We start from the raw sequence: 14,315 nt of genomic DNA on the forward strand, positions 1-14,315 counted from the left end.
ACCAGCATCTTTACTGCAATGAAAAGGCTTTCGGTGTAGTTCTGTGTGTCAGCCTGTCCCTCGGCCAATCACTGGTTTGCATGAGGAAGACACAGATGGACTGAGCGGAGCATCTAAGGTTTTGGAAGATGGAGCCATCTTTGGTAACAAGAGAAAAGCCATTTCTGTCTGTATTCCCATGAGAGAAGAAATACATTGAATTTTCATGACCTGCATTTTATTTATAACATGGGAATTTACAATTTGGGCTTTCTACTACATATGCTGAATTTGATAATAACAGCATCAGCTTTTAATTCATGAGAAACCTTTTTGGCCTATGGTTGCTTGCAAAAAGTGGCACCAAAGCTGCTTCTTGTTATGTTTCACATCCACTACTGAATACATCTCTCACCAGGTTAGTAAAGGATCAGGTCTGAATGCTTCTTCCACCAAGTATTCCTAGAGCTGTCTATGTGTGCCACTAGAGTACCACCTGATATAATCAGACTAACAAGCGCTCCTCTGCACCACAGTCCACCGTCTTCACATGGATGACCTGGGCAGCTGCATGATTAAGTTACAGAGTGTGCATTCGGATGAGCAAAGCACCAGGGTGCATTCAAACCTCACTTTGCGACCTATTCTTAATTGTTAATTAAGTGCATATATGATCACGTGGCTTCTAGCTGCACGTGTGCTCGTGCACACAAGGTACACGTGTGCACAGTGTTGTTTGAATGCTGGAGGCATTCATTTCAACACAAAAGAGCAGAGCAGGAGCGCTTTGCCATTTACACACGCTACTCGCTACACGAACACTCTGCACTGTCTGCTGGGGGCTGGCTGGCCCGGACCAACCTTAGCCCCTGCACTCTCCAACACCAGATGTAGGTCGCCGAGTGCTCCGGGGGCTGGGGGATCCTGCGTGTTTGTGCGTGTTTCCGGGGAGGCTGTAGTGTATTGTGCGCACAAGCGCATGTGTGCATGCTCTTCCAAGAGGAGGGGGGGCAGAGTGATGATTGTAGTGGATGAGTTCATCATCAAGGACATGGCCCCCAGCGCACTGTCTCCATTGCTGTCACATTGCATCGTCACAAACAGGCCACATGAAGCCTGACAGCCCGGCAGACCACACCGAGGGCATATTCTTGTCGGTCCCTCACTGTGGCTCTCTCTATTGTTTTCCTTTTCTTACAATCTCCAAGTCTCATCATGCATTACCAGCGTAATAATTGCAATTAAAACATGATGGGATTGATTAGAGGGGGATTCAAAAGGTCTCCACCTGGTAGTCAAAGAAATAACAGTAAGCAGCACATTTATTTTCTTAATGTGTCAAAAACTGCTTAACCAGATGCTTTATGCTGCATTAAGAGATGAGTGCAATGAATGTGTTGGCTAAGGGATAGTACAGTCAACACTCTGTGTCACACAAAGGACCGGATTAACATGCTGACCTTTGGATTAATCTTTCTAGCTGTGTGAACTTTATGTTGAGTCTAGTTTCTGAGGATTTCAAAGGGGGTGTCAGTTCATCTCAATCTGACAGGCAGTCCTGATGTGATGTGTTAATATCAGCACCAAATTCTATACTACGTAAGCTAAACACATTCAAAGCAGGATTCGAGCACGAAGACCCACTTTTTTGACAATCCATGAAAAGCAAAAACTATCATTAGTGTTAGAGAAGGAAATGTCAGGGGAAAACACCAAATTCTGTATCATATATCCTCTATAAAATGCAGGCACTATCCATCCAGACTGATGACAGAGTGAACAACACTGTGTGGGTCCTTATAGAGTCTTTGCCAGCAATGCCATCCAGAGAGTCGTGCTATTAGCAGGGACAAACCATAAGAAATATGACTTTAGCTTACTCTTGTAATAACTTGAGACACTGGGAAGTGTTTGTTCACTGTGACCATAGTAAACTTCAGTAGTACCAGTTTACAAAGTACATCAATTAATGAGCTATATGTGTTGTATGCTCCTTTCATTTTCAAAGCTGTACAGTGGGCCAAACTGGAGTCTCTGGAGAGCTAAATTTTGGCAACTGGGCCTTATGTTTGACACCCATGCTTTAACACTTTCAAGATTATTGAAATTGTGAAAACTCTGTTTCGACCTTCCGAAATGGTCAAGGGAGCCAGCTGCTGCCTGAATTTAGTTCTGTCTGAAGTTTCATACTCCCCACTGTTTGCCAAGTGCTTGCTGAGTGTGGGTGGGTTTCTCTTTATAATATTGCATATAATTCAATATAATGTTTTTGTCATATATACTGTGTTTCCATGTAGGCTTAAAACTTTCCTTTTTGATGAAAACCTATAATAAGAGGTGGTTCCCTGAAAAATCCTTTTTTATGATGCTATAGGCCCTTCTTTTGTGGGACCTCCCACAGTGCACCTATCATCTTGGCTTTGCTCTCTTCTCGTTCAATGTAAATTAATTTGATTGACGACTATTGCAGGTCATTCACTTTGGATAGTTTTTGCATTGTCCCCTCTCTTTCCAGAGCCTGTGCGTCTGGTTCTGGAGCTGTGTGTTCCTAATCTTTTGTTTACTGGCACCACCAATCTGCTCAGTGTTTATTGTTTTTCAGCGCTCATCCTTTCTCTCTCCGCTCACCCCAAATGGTCAAGACAGCCGGCCGCCCAGCCTGAATTTAGTTATGACTGAAGTTTCTTACTGCCCACTGTTTGCCAAGTGCTTGCTGGGTGGTGATGTTTTGGGTTTCTCTTTATAATACTGCATATAAAATCTGCTGACCTTGATTTGTAAACTCTCCTCATATTATACTTTTATGATTTGCCAAAGCACTGATAACAAAGAAAGTGAAATGACCGTGAAAGATGGGAATATCTACACTCCTTCCCTGTGCCACGTAAACACAAGTCTGGAATATTTAGATATTTCTCTGTAAATAAACCCCTACTTTACTTACTGATCTACTCTGCACAAGACATCGCTGTGCTGTGAAGACACAGCAGTCTCGGGTGACAACTCTCTAATCTAAACTGATTACAGTGGTGATGGCAGCGTTCTCCACAGTGTGCCAGTTTCAGCACATCCCCCACGCACTTACGGCCTAACCTCCTCCCTCCCTCCCTCGCTTATCATCACAGCTGATTGCACTGCTGAAGTTCAAATGAACTGTTAACCCTGTCTTTACCAGGTCCATAAATAGAAAGCACAGAACTGAATCCAGGCAGTGATGAAACAGTGCGGCGATTTGCTTGCTGCTTCGCTGGAGAGACGGCTAATGTGTCCAAAGCCATCTCAATATTGGTTTAGCAAATTCACAGTGGTCCCAAAATCAAAATTCCTGGAATATACTGATTGGGTTATTTTGAAATGTGTTTGAATACAATAAAGATATAAGCCTGGACCACTTATTGAGGAATTTTGCAGTAAGGTTTCGCTTATTTAGTGTTAAAATGTGAGCTAATCTTTAACAAAGGTCATGAACCCAGCATGAAGCATGAACCCATTACTTTCTGATTATCCTACACTGGGTTGCTCATTTGTTTCAGAACTGATAAAAAGATTTGATTGTCCGTTGGACTATTGAAGACTGGAAGATGGTATTAAGGACTGATGAATCAAAATGTGAAATCTTTGGGTCATCATGCAGGATCTTTGTATGCTGTCGGGTAGGAGAAAGGATGTGTGTTGCATCAACTGTCAAACATGGAGAATGACGTGTGATGGCCTGGGGCTGTTTTGCTGGATCCAGGGTCAGTCACTTGTACGAAGCGAGAGGCACCCTGAACCAAAACTGCTACCATATCATTTTGCAGCACCATGCAATGCCCTGTGGTATGCACCTAGTTGGTTATGGGTTCATCCCACAGCAAGATAATGACCCAAAACATAAGTCCAAGCTACAACACAACTACCTCAGGAAAAAAGAACAAGATGGTCCTCACTAAGATAGCTGAACGGGTGTGTGCGTGTATACACACACACACACACACACACACACTCTCTATGAAAAACTACTATTTATATGGTATGTAACGCAAGGTCAGTGATTCTTTGGTGTTACAACCTGAATCAGCTTAGTGCGACTAAATGAAAGAAAGAAAATAACAAAATAGCATACGGTAGAAAAATGAAATATGTTTAATGCAAACAGACCAAAGGCCAATATCTGATCTTATCAATTTTTGAACTTTTAGACACATCCCTATAAATTATCTCCAATAAATTATTAGCAACTGTTTCTGCTGGGAACAAGACTCTTTATTAAAAAAAAATAAAAATATCAAACTACATAACTCAACCCCCCCCTCCAGAAATCTCTTGTTTTTTAAATTTAGTTTATTGACAGCAGATTAGTTCTTAAGTCTACATGTCCTTGCATAACATTCTGACACAGAAAACTGAAGCTGTGTTGCTTACACGTTTTCGCTGCAAATTCTGGTTTAGTGTTTGTTACAACACTGTACCACACAATTTTATACCAAAGCATATAAAACAGTAGCAGAAAATAAACAAAACAATGCTCCTGTGAAATTTCAGAGCAATAATGTGCTAATGAAATTATACGGCAGCCCACAAACCCGAGAGAAACAGTCATTTTCAGTGTCAGTGTGAGCTCCACTGCAGAATACTGCAAATCTATCTCCTGTTAAGACATCCAAATATGACAACAGGGCTGAGCAGTGTGAAATAACATGGGAAAACATTACTGTGGTTAGGTATGACGAGGGGGGGGGGGGGGGGGCGCTAAGTGGAAGTCCAGCAGATTCACACAGTCCCATTTACCTGCCAGGAATTTTAATTTGGAGAGTAAAAATCAGTGCATCAAAAATAAAATGATAAACACAAAAGACTTTTTTTGTTTATACATTGCTCATCTTGAATCACTGAAAGAAATATTAGTTGCACACTCCTGCATATAGTACTACAATGTGAGCTGAAAGACTACAAATACTTTAAACACTTGTAACACCTGAGAGATTACAAAAGAGATCAGTAGCGATCATGATGTGGTCTCTGATGGGAGACGTATCCCTGGTTGGAGCTTGGCCGCCCTGAATAAGACCCACTTCCATGACCCCAGTGCCGGTCTCTGTCTCGGTCTCGCTCTCTGTCTCGGTTTCTGTCGTGCCAATGTTGCTGTCCACGATCATCTCGTCTCCAACCGCGGTCTCCTCCCCATCCACGTCCTCTGTGACCACGGTCATGGTACCTTGATGATGACATAAAATTAACAAACAACAGGCAGTGATTGATAGACATTAGCTTAAGTTGTCCTCATAAACTACTATGGTATTGTGAGTCGTGCTTACTGGGTTTCTCTAATCTCTCATCACAATTTAAAAATAGATTTCTCATTTACAAGAAGGTAAAAATACCAGGAAACTCCTCCAGAAACTTCCGTGTTAATGCTGGGATTTCAGTTTTATGAAGGCAGTTCACTTCTTACTGGGGTACATCGCCATGGCAACTTATTCTACCAACCTAACCTGCAGGCTATGCTCCAGATTAGATATTAACAGGTCCAAAATTACCACCTATGGATTAATCGGTTCTCTGGAAAATAGCGTCAACATTCCTGGAAGATCCCTCTGACCTCTGTGGGCAGACTGTATTGGGGCCAAGTTTTCTTAAGAGCATAAAACACAGATTTTGAGATCTAGCCTTATTCCTTGATTTTTGTGTGTGTGCCATTTTCTACAAATATTGGAGAATTTCAGTACACAATTATTAATGGGGTCACACAACACATTTATGAACCTTACATCAAATTTGCTCACAGACAAAGCTTGCATCTGAATTACAAACGAAACTAAAACCATCTTACAGACACTACATTAATTTCATTGCATAACAATTGTAATCCATCAGATGTATTCGTTACAGCAGACTTATAATTTACAGAGCCCTCATTTTCATCAGCATTCTTTTGTGGCTCCTGGAGGAGTTTAAACAGATATGCCCAGACCTCCCTTTTTTTAAGTCACCTCCTCTAGCCCTTGTGCTGCGACACTAAGGTGTTCCCAAGCCAGCTGAGAGACAAAGTCTTGAAATGACTAAAGAAATTACTTGTCCTGGGTTGGCCCTGGAAACTCCTCTGTAGGACATGCTCTAAACACCTCACCTAGGAGGGAAACTAGTCAGATGGTTGAATCACCACAACTGGCTCCTTTTGATATGTGTGAAAGTAGCGGCTTTATTCTGTGCACCACCTGAATGATCGAGCTTTCATCCTCTCTCTCAGGATGGAGGAAGTTCTTTTTCACCACTCCACAAATCACCACCTTATAACAGGGGAGGAGTTTGTGTGCTGTCTCAAGTAATTTGCTCCAAGTTGCAAACTGGTCCTGGGTGAAGGGCAGAATAAATGAGTCTGTGTTGGTTCACAGTCACACAGATCATTGGAGTCCTGTGTGGTTGGTTGGTTGGTTGGGGGGGGCTTGCGACTGGGTAGATGCTGCCAGTGCCATGCCTTTCAAAATATATCAGCGGTATCTCGAACGTACTTCATAGTACACTGTCCAGATCAATGGTATAGTGGAATACTGATCTTTAAGGACAGTTTCACCCCTCTGACTATCTTGCTGTCATTTTTCAGTGGAAAACTGCCTTACTTAATGAGAAGTCTTTTGCATTCTTCTTTACTGGTTCAGAGCATCTAAACAGAATCTCTCATTCCTTATCCCAGCTACACGATGGTTAGGGGAATTCTCCTTAATATTTTCTAACGCTTATCACCTACATTACAGCGGTGTTTCTATCATTATCGCTTCTCTCAATCGTTAGCAGTTTCGCAATGACAAAATGAAATCAATAAGCAGCCCTACCGGTTATCTCTGCCTCTCTGGTTTCCTCCCCCACGACTCCTCCAGTCCTCCACGATGGGAGGACGGTCTGCAGGACGGTTTAAGTACTCCTGGTACTCCTGATCCTCCGAGGAGAACCTGTGTGCGAACATCTCCTCGTAGTTCTGCGGGGTTTCCGCAGTTTCGGTCATTCTGTGAGCACACAAATTATTGAAATACTTAATATCACAGAAAAGCTGCTATCGCGGCGTCGTGTTTGTATTCCCTGTTGGTCTTGCTAAACCGCGTGTTCCCAATAAGATAACTATTCTGGACAGTAATAGTAGTTATCCAACATATAAACAACGAAAAATAAAACTAGATTAAAAACAGTTACATCTCTGGCTTTGAAAAAATACCTTAATGTGACAAGTACGTCGTTAGCTTTAGCGACACTTTCCACTTCTGAAATTTCAGTGTCGTACGTCGCTGAAATCCTTCCCCCCCCGGAACAAACCTCTACAAATTTTAACGGTTCTGGGAGCGCGCGCACCTGCCAGAGATTAATGAACGTTACCTGGCAGTTAGGGGATAGAAGAAAAAAGTCCAACAACCATTATGAAAAGATTCAAGACCTATTAATTGACACAATTACATGCTAATAAGTGGCGTAGCGAAGTTTGCTTTAACAGTTATTCCGCTTAATTTGGGAGAAAGGGCAAACTGGTGGAAGCCAGCACAGTGAATGGAAACATGTAAGTGCATCAGATTTTTATTTTTTATTTAAAAAACCGTCGGGTTTAACTGAAAATTATTTTATTTCTTTTTTGTTTATGACTAAAAAACTCCAGTCTGGCCTGAAAGTCCATCTAAAACCGCAGACGCCACCACAGATATGACAGGTTTAGGAAACAGTGGGTGGCTGAAAGGAGAAAGCAGGTGGAAGCCGCCCCGTGTCGCTGCTGCTGCCGTTGATATGAAACAGCCCGTTGTGGAGGAAGAAGCTCAGCGTAGAGCAGCGAAATGCAAACATTAACTTAACTCACCAGCGCCGATTGTTTGAAGGCGGCGAGGGAGAAGCCACGCCAAGGTGGGATTCACACCCGCCCATGTGAACAGGAAAAACAAAGGAGGAGAGGAGGAAAAAACTTCCTGAATTTAACGGGCTTCTGTGAGACTGAGCTTGACAGCCCGGTGAGTCGAGTTTGCGAAGAACTGCTCTCTCTCTCCCCCATATCTCAGCTCTCTCTCAGCGGCAAGAGGACTTGTTCGGAGCTGGCACACGGGGTTATGAACTCTTTGGACCGCTAATCATCTACGGACTGCGCTTTTGAAACATTATTTTTCCTCTCAACCCAGCCAATACATAACCTTCAGATTAAAGAAAAAAATAAGGAGTTGTTCCTCAAGTCCGCGGCAATGGGGTGAGTAATCCAGAAAGCGCTGCCCTTCAGAGCGCCTCTCATGACACCTGCGCTGACTAAAAATGTGTTTGTGCGGCGAAAAGACGGCAAATATGCCCCCAGAGCTGCCCGTTTCACCTGTCAGCCCTCAAATACATTTAATTCTAAATATCGCTGATTTCAAGCGCCAGGTTGTGAGAAGATCACCTCTGTTTTATTGCCAGATTGTGTTGCAATGTGGGGAAATTAATGAGGTGACTCTTGTTGGACTGTCAGTGAGACTATTCAGATGTGTGTATATGTGTGTGTGCGGTGGGGGGTTGATGCCATATTTATAATTATGGATTTATGTTTTATTTATGAGCAGAATTTCAAAAGGATCATTCTTGAGTGCTCCGCTTCTTCCTTTTCTTCAGGATAGGAATATGGTTTGGAGAGGGTTATGATATGGAGGTGTCAGAGTCAACACTGCCCACTAATGAGGAGAGATGGTGGTACTTGTGGAAGTGTGTATTTGTACGTATGTGTGTTGTCCACAGTACTGGAAGTAGTGGCGTGTACTCCCACAGTAGTTTTACATGGTACCGTACAGTATTTTGCCTCTATACTGTGGTATGAATGTTGATTCTGTGGCTCACTGCCACAGTTATGCAATCACCATCTCTCCCTCTTTCTGCACATCTACATATATCCCTGTCTATGCTTTCCAAGCAGCTGGATTGTTTTAATTTCACACAAAAAAGGGAAAACTTTTCAGACTTAAACCTCATTCTAGATCACTTATTTATTCATTTATTTATTTTAGGAATTCTTCCACTTGTAACACACAAAACTTGGATTTATGGAAACTATGATGTGAGGCGTGAATCACTAGCTGCATAAATGCTCAATTATGTAATGAGTACCACCCCATACCAAAGTGATTGCTTTTCCTCAGTATTTTAATGCGTAAGAAACCAGTTCAACAGTCCTGACTTCTTTCGCCAGTTTGGTGTACTCACCCAGCCGGTTTCAAAGGACTCAGCTGTGTTGTGTCATGAAACTGACCCATGCAGTGGATCTGTGACAAGCATGGCAGCCAGGCCAAAGCAGGAGTTCCCACCTACTCACAGGCACAAAAGTTCCCTTTTTCTTTTCTATGTTCACTCAGTGCTAAGCAGTGGTGTCACTTGTCAGCTAAATACCTTTTTAAGAAGGAGGGCACAAATGGCTTCTATGAAATTTTATCCCACAGGACTTCCTTGAAACTACATTGGCTGCCTTTGTCATTCCAATTAGTTTCGGGGTAATCAAATGTTGCTTGTATTAAAAAAAAAAAAAAAAATCTTAAAATTCCTTTTTGCAATACCTGAGCAGCAGTGAAAAATCAAAACTATGGAAGGCTGATAAATCCAATCTCCTACACTTGATTCAGTATTGTTGCTTTGATGCATTTGAATCAGCAGCTATTACAGCAGTGATTGAATCAGCATGTTGTGACTGTGTTAGATTGTCTGACCAGGAGTCCAAATCACAACTAATGAAATTTACTCTCATAGAAGGCAAACAAAATATTTAATAATAATAGTAATAGCGAATCAAATGTGAGAACTGAAACTGGAAACTTTCTCCTTAAGAAATAACTTAATGATTGTTGCTCATTACGCTGCAACTGAATGATGGAGATTACTGATGAATCTGCAGTTTTCTTGTGTGTTTGTGTAAAACAAGACCCAAAAAACAATGCCTATCACATCTTAAACCTTGAAGTAACTGGACTAAATTAAAGAAAGGGGAGGGGAATTCTTTTGTTCGCCTTCCAATAATTAGCAGATGTGTTGCTAATTCTGCAGTGTATATATTACTACCTGAGCACACCTGCTAATGATGCAATGTGTTTTGCACGAAGCAGCAAATCAACAGATAAGAATGAGTCTGTGTTTGGTGGAGGGAGCTGTAGATCATTTGTCGTGTGTGTGTGTGTGTGTGTGTCTTTGTCCCTGAAGCTCCTGTCTCCTAAATGAAGTTATAGATTAACTATAAGTCAGACAACACACACATTAACGCCCTCGATTTCTATCTTTACGTGTCCCTTTATTACCATATTTCTTTGAGCAAATGATCTATCAGTACCCTCTTGACCCTGAGACACTTTTTGTTGTTCATGCCATTTCCACACGATTTATTGAGTATATACTGTTACATATTGGTCCAAATTGTAGCATTGTATGTGTGCATTTGTATGTGTACGTCATGTGCGGCATGTCCTAAAAAAGAATAAATCAAGCCTATGTAATTAAAGACTGGTGAATTGGAGAGGGGGAGGAAATTCAGACGGTAGCACTGGGAAAGAAAGCGATGAGAATTCTGTTTCTAAGTACAGTTTTGCAGCTTAAGGGCTGCATCTCTGGAATTATTCCAACATAAAGCCTAGATTGCCTGAAAGCCCCTACTGAATAGGCAGCCACACAGACAGCAATGCAATCAGCATATTGCTATTTAAAGTAAGCCATGCTGGGAGCAGGCCTAACACAGGGATAGATGATAATCTCCTGGCTGGCCAGAGAATGGCATATAAAGGTTTAACACTCATTGATTAGGCTCTGTGACATGTGACGTGACAGTGGGTCCTTTGGCTGCCCTGACAGGAGAGTGGACTGTAAGCTTAATCTGAGGCTATGTTCTCCATCTGTGTCCGAAGGCTGGAGGGGATGGCTGTAGAGGTGCAGTTGGGGAATAGGAGCAGGTCTTACTGTTAAAGAATCATGTGTAAATGAAAGGGGACAGGCTGATGGTGGATTGGACGTCTCATCACCAGATGGTTGAAGCCTAGGAGGCCATCTGCTGCCATGCTGTTCTTCTGTGGAGACTTCCTCACTTCCTTTTCCTTGGAGCGCTCACATTACGTTGGGCTCTGTGTCCTGCCGCCTCAGTGTGGTGGAGGGAGACCTGCTGTGGTGGCTTGTTTGATTCTGGCCTGCTGCCTGTGTTGCATGGGACACTCAGTGATGCCAGACCTGGCATTGATTATGAAGGTCATTGGTAAAATGAATAAAACAAAGTTTACCACAGTCATGCCTAAGACAGAATGTTTTCTACAAAATTAAAATATCCTGCATTAAAGCAATATGTAAAGATTATTTTACTATTTTTCCAGCTGTTTTTCCAATTTGCCAAAATGAGAAACAGCCCGATTACTAAAGTTATAATGTTTCGGCCCTCAGAGCCTGATCATGATCTGTGGAAGGAGTGGGACAAAATATTAACAAGTGTTTTATCTTGAGATCATCAATCGTCGATAGCATGGAGCCAATTATAGATACTTCTATTGAATATGTAGGTGGACTGAACTAATTTCCCTGACAAAGGTGGACTGTGTATTAAAGCAAGAGAGCTACCGTAATTAACTGATTTTAATGCTAGTAAACAAACCAAGTAGCATAACAGCAGCATTTACTACTCTTCAGTTGCACAAATGTCTTGATGTATGTTTGGATAATTGCCTCGCGACGCATCAAACGTTGTATGCCTAATTGTGGATACCGTATTGCAGTACTGAGTTACAATAGGCACGGGAGTTAAATAGTATCTCTCATGTATATCAAATTTTTACTATAGCTTTATAGAGATTGGAAATTCTGGTAATACGGGAATTTTTTTTTTAGTAAAATAGAAATGCTTGTAATTAGTCAGTTTATGAGCAGTAGTGTTGAATTTGGGCTTATTTTGCTCTTCCCTCCTAACGGTTGTTTCTTCCTGCACTGGATAGTGTAGTGCAGAAGAGATGCCATAAAATAACCTTTAACAGTGACTTAATGCGAGTGGTTTTAAGCTGAGACATCATGCTCCTGTTTTGTAAATGTCAGGAGAAAGAAAATGAAAGCATAATATAGAGCTGTAGTTCTCTGCTAACTAGACCTTGAAGTCTGTTATTGCATACAGTATATATATATATACAGTGGCCTCCTTTGACCTGTTGACATCATTAGTTGAGCAAAGTGTTTGTTGCAGGGAAAGCCCAGGTGGTTTAGTAGTAATGAACCCAGAGAGAATTTCCTCCGCTGCTTACTTTGCTCATTCACACAGACAACACGCCGTTCTCGCTAATAAGGCGGCGCCGCTCTCCATCAGGACCCGCAGATAAAATATAACACCATGCCTCAGCGGTGCTCACCTAACATGCAAAAAAAGGATAATGAGAATCCAAGTTGATGATTTCTAGTGTTTTATGCTTAGCAAATTAATACACTCATTTCTAATTTTCCATATTCATGTTGCCACATTTGAACAGTACACCTTGTGACACAGTTTTTTTTTTTTCATATGGGAAAAGATGTCCTTTTGTTACTGTGCTACACTCTAAAGCCTCTTGTAATGTGGAGTGCTACTGACAGGACCAGCAGAGAAAGTGAGGAAGGATAACTGCTCCCAGTGAGTGTTTCTGCAACTTTACCGTGGATATTTGACAAGTGAATAATGCCCCATTTGTCACTAAAGTTCTTCGAGCAGGCAGCGAAATCTGCATATATATATATTTTTTCAGACCACATAGGGACAAGGACAGCACTTTATACTTACTCTATGAGTGATATAATGAGCTTAAGTAACTGGGGTAGCCTGCTGATTGTCCTGCTTTAGTGCCCGTTTCATCAAGAAAACTTTCACTGTGGTGAAATTGTCTCTAAAGGAATAAAAAAATAAAATAATAATGGAGTAAAAGACCAAAAAAATAGTTTGACTTCCTAATGTTGGATGTTTCTTTTTATTAGTGAGATGGTTGCACAGTTTGTGTTCACATCAGGCAGCTGAGCATAATGTGGTCCAGTCTCTAGAGGATTCAAAAGGAATGAAATATGAAGTCTCACTGGCAAAGAGACTAAAGAGGTTATCTTATATTATAGGTTACTATTCTCAAACATATTGTTATGCCTCTGGAATTGCACCCATGTAAAAGTGACTACTTTATTCATCTCTTGCACTAGAGCTGGGCGATAGAACGATAACGATATGTATCGCGATATAACTTTTACTGATAGAGAAATTAAGCTATCGCGATAGACCTCGCCGCTCTTGTCCTCAAAAAAAAAAAAAAAAAAAAAAAAGGTCAGCCAATCCAAATTCAGTAGCGCAGAGCCGAACCAATCACAGCCGCAGCGTCACGTCGCGTGACTTGTTACGTACAGCACAAGTGCCAAGCCGCACGTGTGTTTGTTTGGGAAGCAGCCAGCGGGTAATGGAGCCAGCGCGTAATGGAGGAAATGAGTGTGCCGACTAGAAAAATCAACCGAGCGTGACCGAAGAGAAAACAGATGATGGTTCCAATGCCGGAGAGATTGTCAAACGGAAGAGCCATAGAAGTTCCGTAGTGTGACGGTATTTCAGCTATTTCAAGTCTGACAAAAAACAGAGTAGCGTGCACTGTAAATTGTGCCGAAAGCAAGTCTGGAAATACAATAAACTGGTGCATGCGTCACACTGCGCCACGTTATTGTTTCGGTGAAATGAATTTCTACAATACTGTTAATTGTACTCTCTGCAGTGTTTAAATGCTTACATATACACACAGTTACTGTCCGTCCACACATACGACTCGGTTCTGCTTCTATGCCCCAGCTTTGTTTACTTTTTCCCACCGAGGCTTCTAGACTTCTGATTGGCCAACATTTAGGCACGGTTAGGAATCTAGCGCCACCTGCTGCTTTGGCATGTTCATAGCAGCGTTTTCCTTCATTTCTGCCTTTATGTGTGGACGGGATTATTTTTTAAAACGAAAATGGAAAATCTCCGTTTTCAAAAATACCCGTGTACGTGTGGACGTAGCCTGAGTCTCTGACTGGAAGCGCTAATTCGTCATTCGGCTTTTGTCAGACTAAAGTAACTGTTAAAACTGTTTGAAAAGCTAAGCTATACAACAAGGAGAGATTGAGAATTTCCTTTTAGTTCTCAGTTTATTTGATATTGACAAAAGTTAGTCAGTTTTGTCTGTTCTTCTGTAAAACAAACTAAGATTTATTTTTAGAATTAATATTTTGTTTCTAAGTGGAATTGACAATTTAGTCTGTTTCGTTTGTTCTATTTTGAAACTTAAACGCTTTAGCGGCTGCCTTTTGTGTAGTTTGCAATATTTGCCTTTATTTATCTGAAAAAGTCTCATGTTCCTTAAGTACATCTACCCTGTTGAACT

The 14,315-nt window shown here is 41.6% G+C and overlaps 2 protein-coding genes across 5 annotated transcripts in view; one reads left to right on the forward strand and one right to left on the reverse strand.

Moving 5' to 3' along the window:
* Positions 1 to 4,081: 4,081 nt before the first annotated feature.
* Positions 4,082 to 7,934, reverse strand: LOC146583540 (RNA guanine-N7 methyltransferase-activating subunit-like protein). Of its 2 annotated transcripts, none has more exons than XM_085273296.1 (3): positions 7,796 to 7,934; positions 6,792 to 6,962; positions 4,082 to 5,176 (listed from the first exon to the last, which is right to left on the reverse strand). In XM_085273296.1, exons 2-3 carry the CDS (start codon positions 6,959 to 6,961, stop codon positions 4,957 to 4,959), a joined length of 390 nt encoding a protein of 129 aa, XP_085129422.1. In that variant the 5' UTR covers position 6,962; positions 7,796 to 7,934; the 3' UTR covers positions 4,082 to 4,956. The 2 variants fall into 2 exon arrangements, with proteins under 2 accessions (XP_085129422.1, XP_085129412.1); XM_085273286.1 differs by lacking the exon at positions 7,796 to 7,934 and adding an exon at positions 7,169 to 7,294.
* Positions 7,266 to 14,315, forward strand: part of homer2 (homer scaffold protein 2) — a 39,889-nt gene continuing 32,839 nt past the window's right edge. For 2 of the 3 annotated variants that reach the window (XM_085273259.1, XM_085273273.1), the window contains exon 1: positions 8,034 to 8,173. In XM_085273259.1, coding sequence (XP_085129385.1) covers positions 8,169 to 8,173 — 5 coding nt within the window. In that variant the 5' untranslated portion in view covers positions 8,034 to 8,168. Of the gene's footprint in view, positions 7,505 to 8,033; positions 8,174 to 14,315 lie in introns of those variants that run through there. The other variant, XM_085273265.1, reaches the window with a different exon arrangement.

The sequence above is a fragment of the Mchenga conophoros genome, linkage group LG1 (assembly GCF_057382185.1).
Source record: "Mchenga conophoros isolate Kocher_MC1m ecotype Shallow Benthic linkage group LG1, M_conophoros_male_GT1.1, whole genome shotgun sequence".
Taxonomy (NCBI): Eukaryota; Metazoa; Chordata; class Actinopteri; order Cichliformes; family Cichlidae; genus Mchenga; species Mchenga conophoros.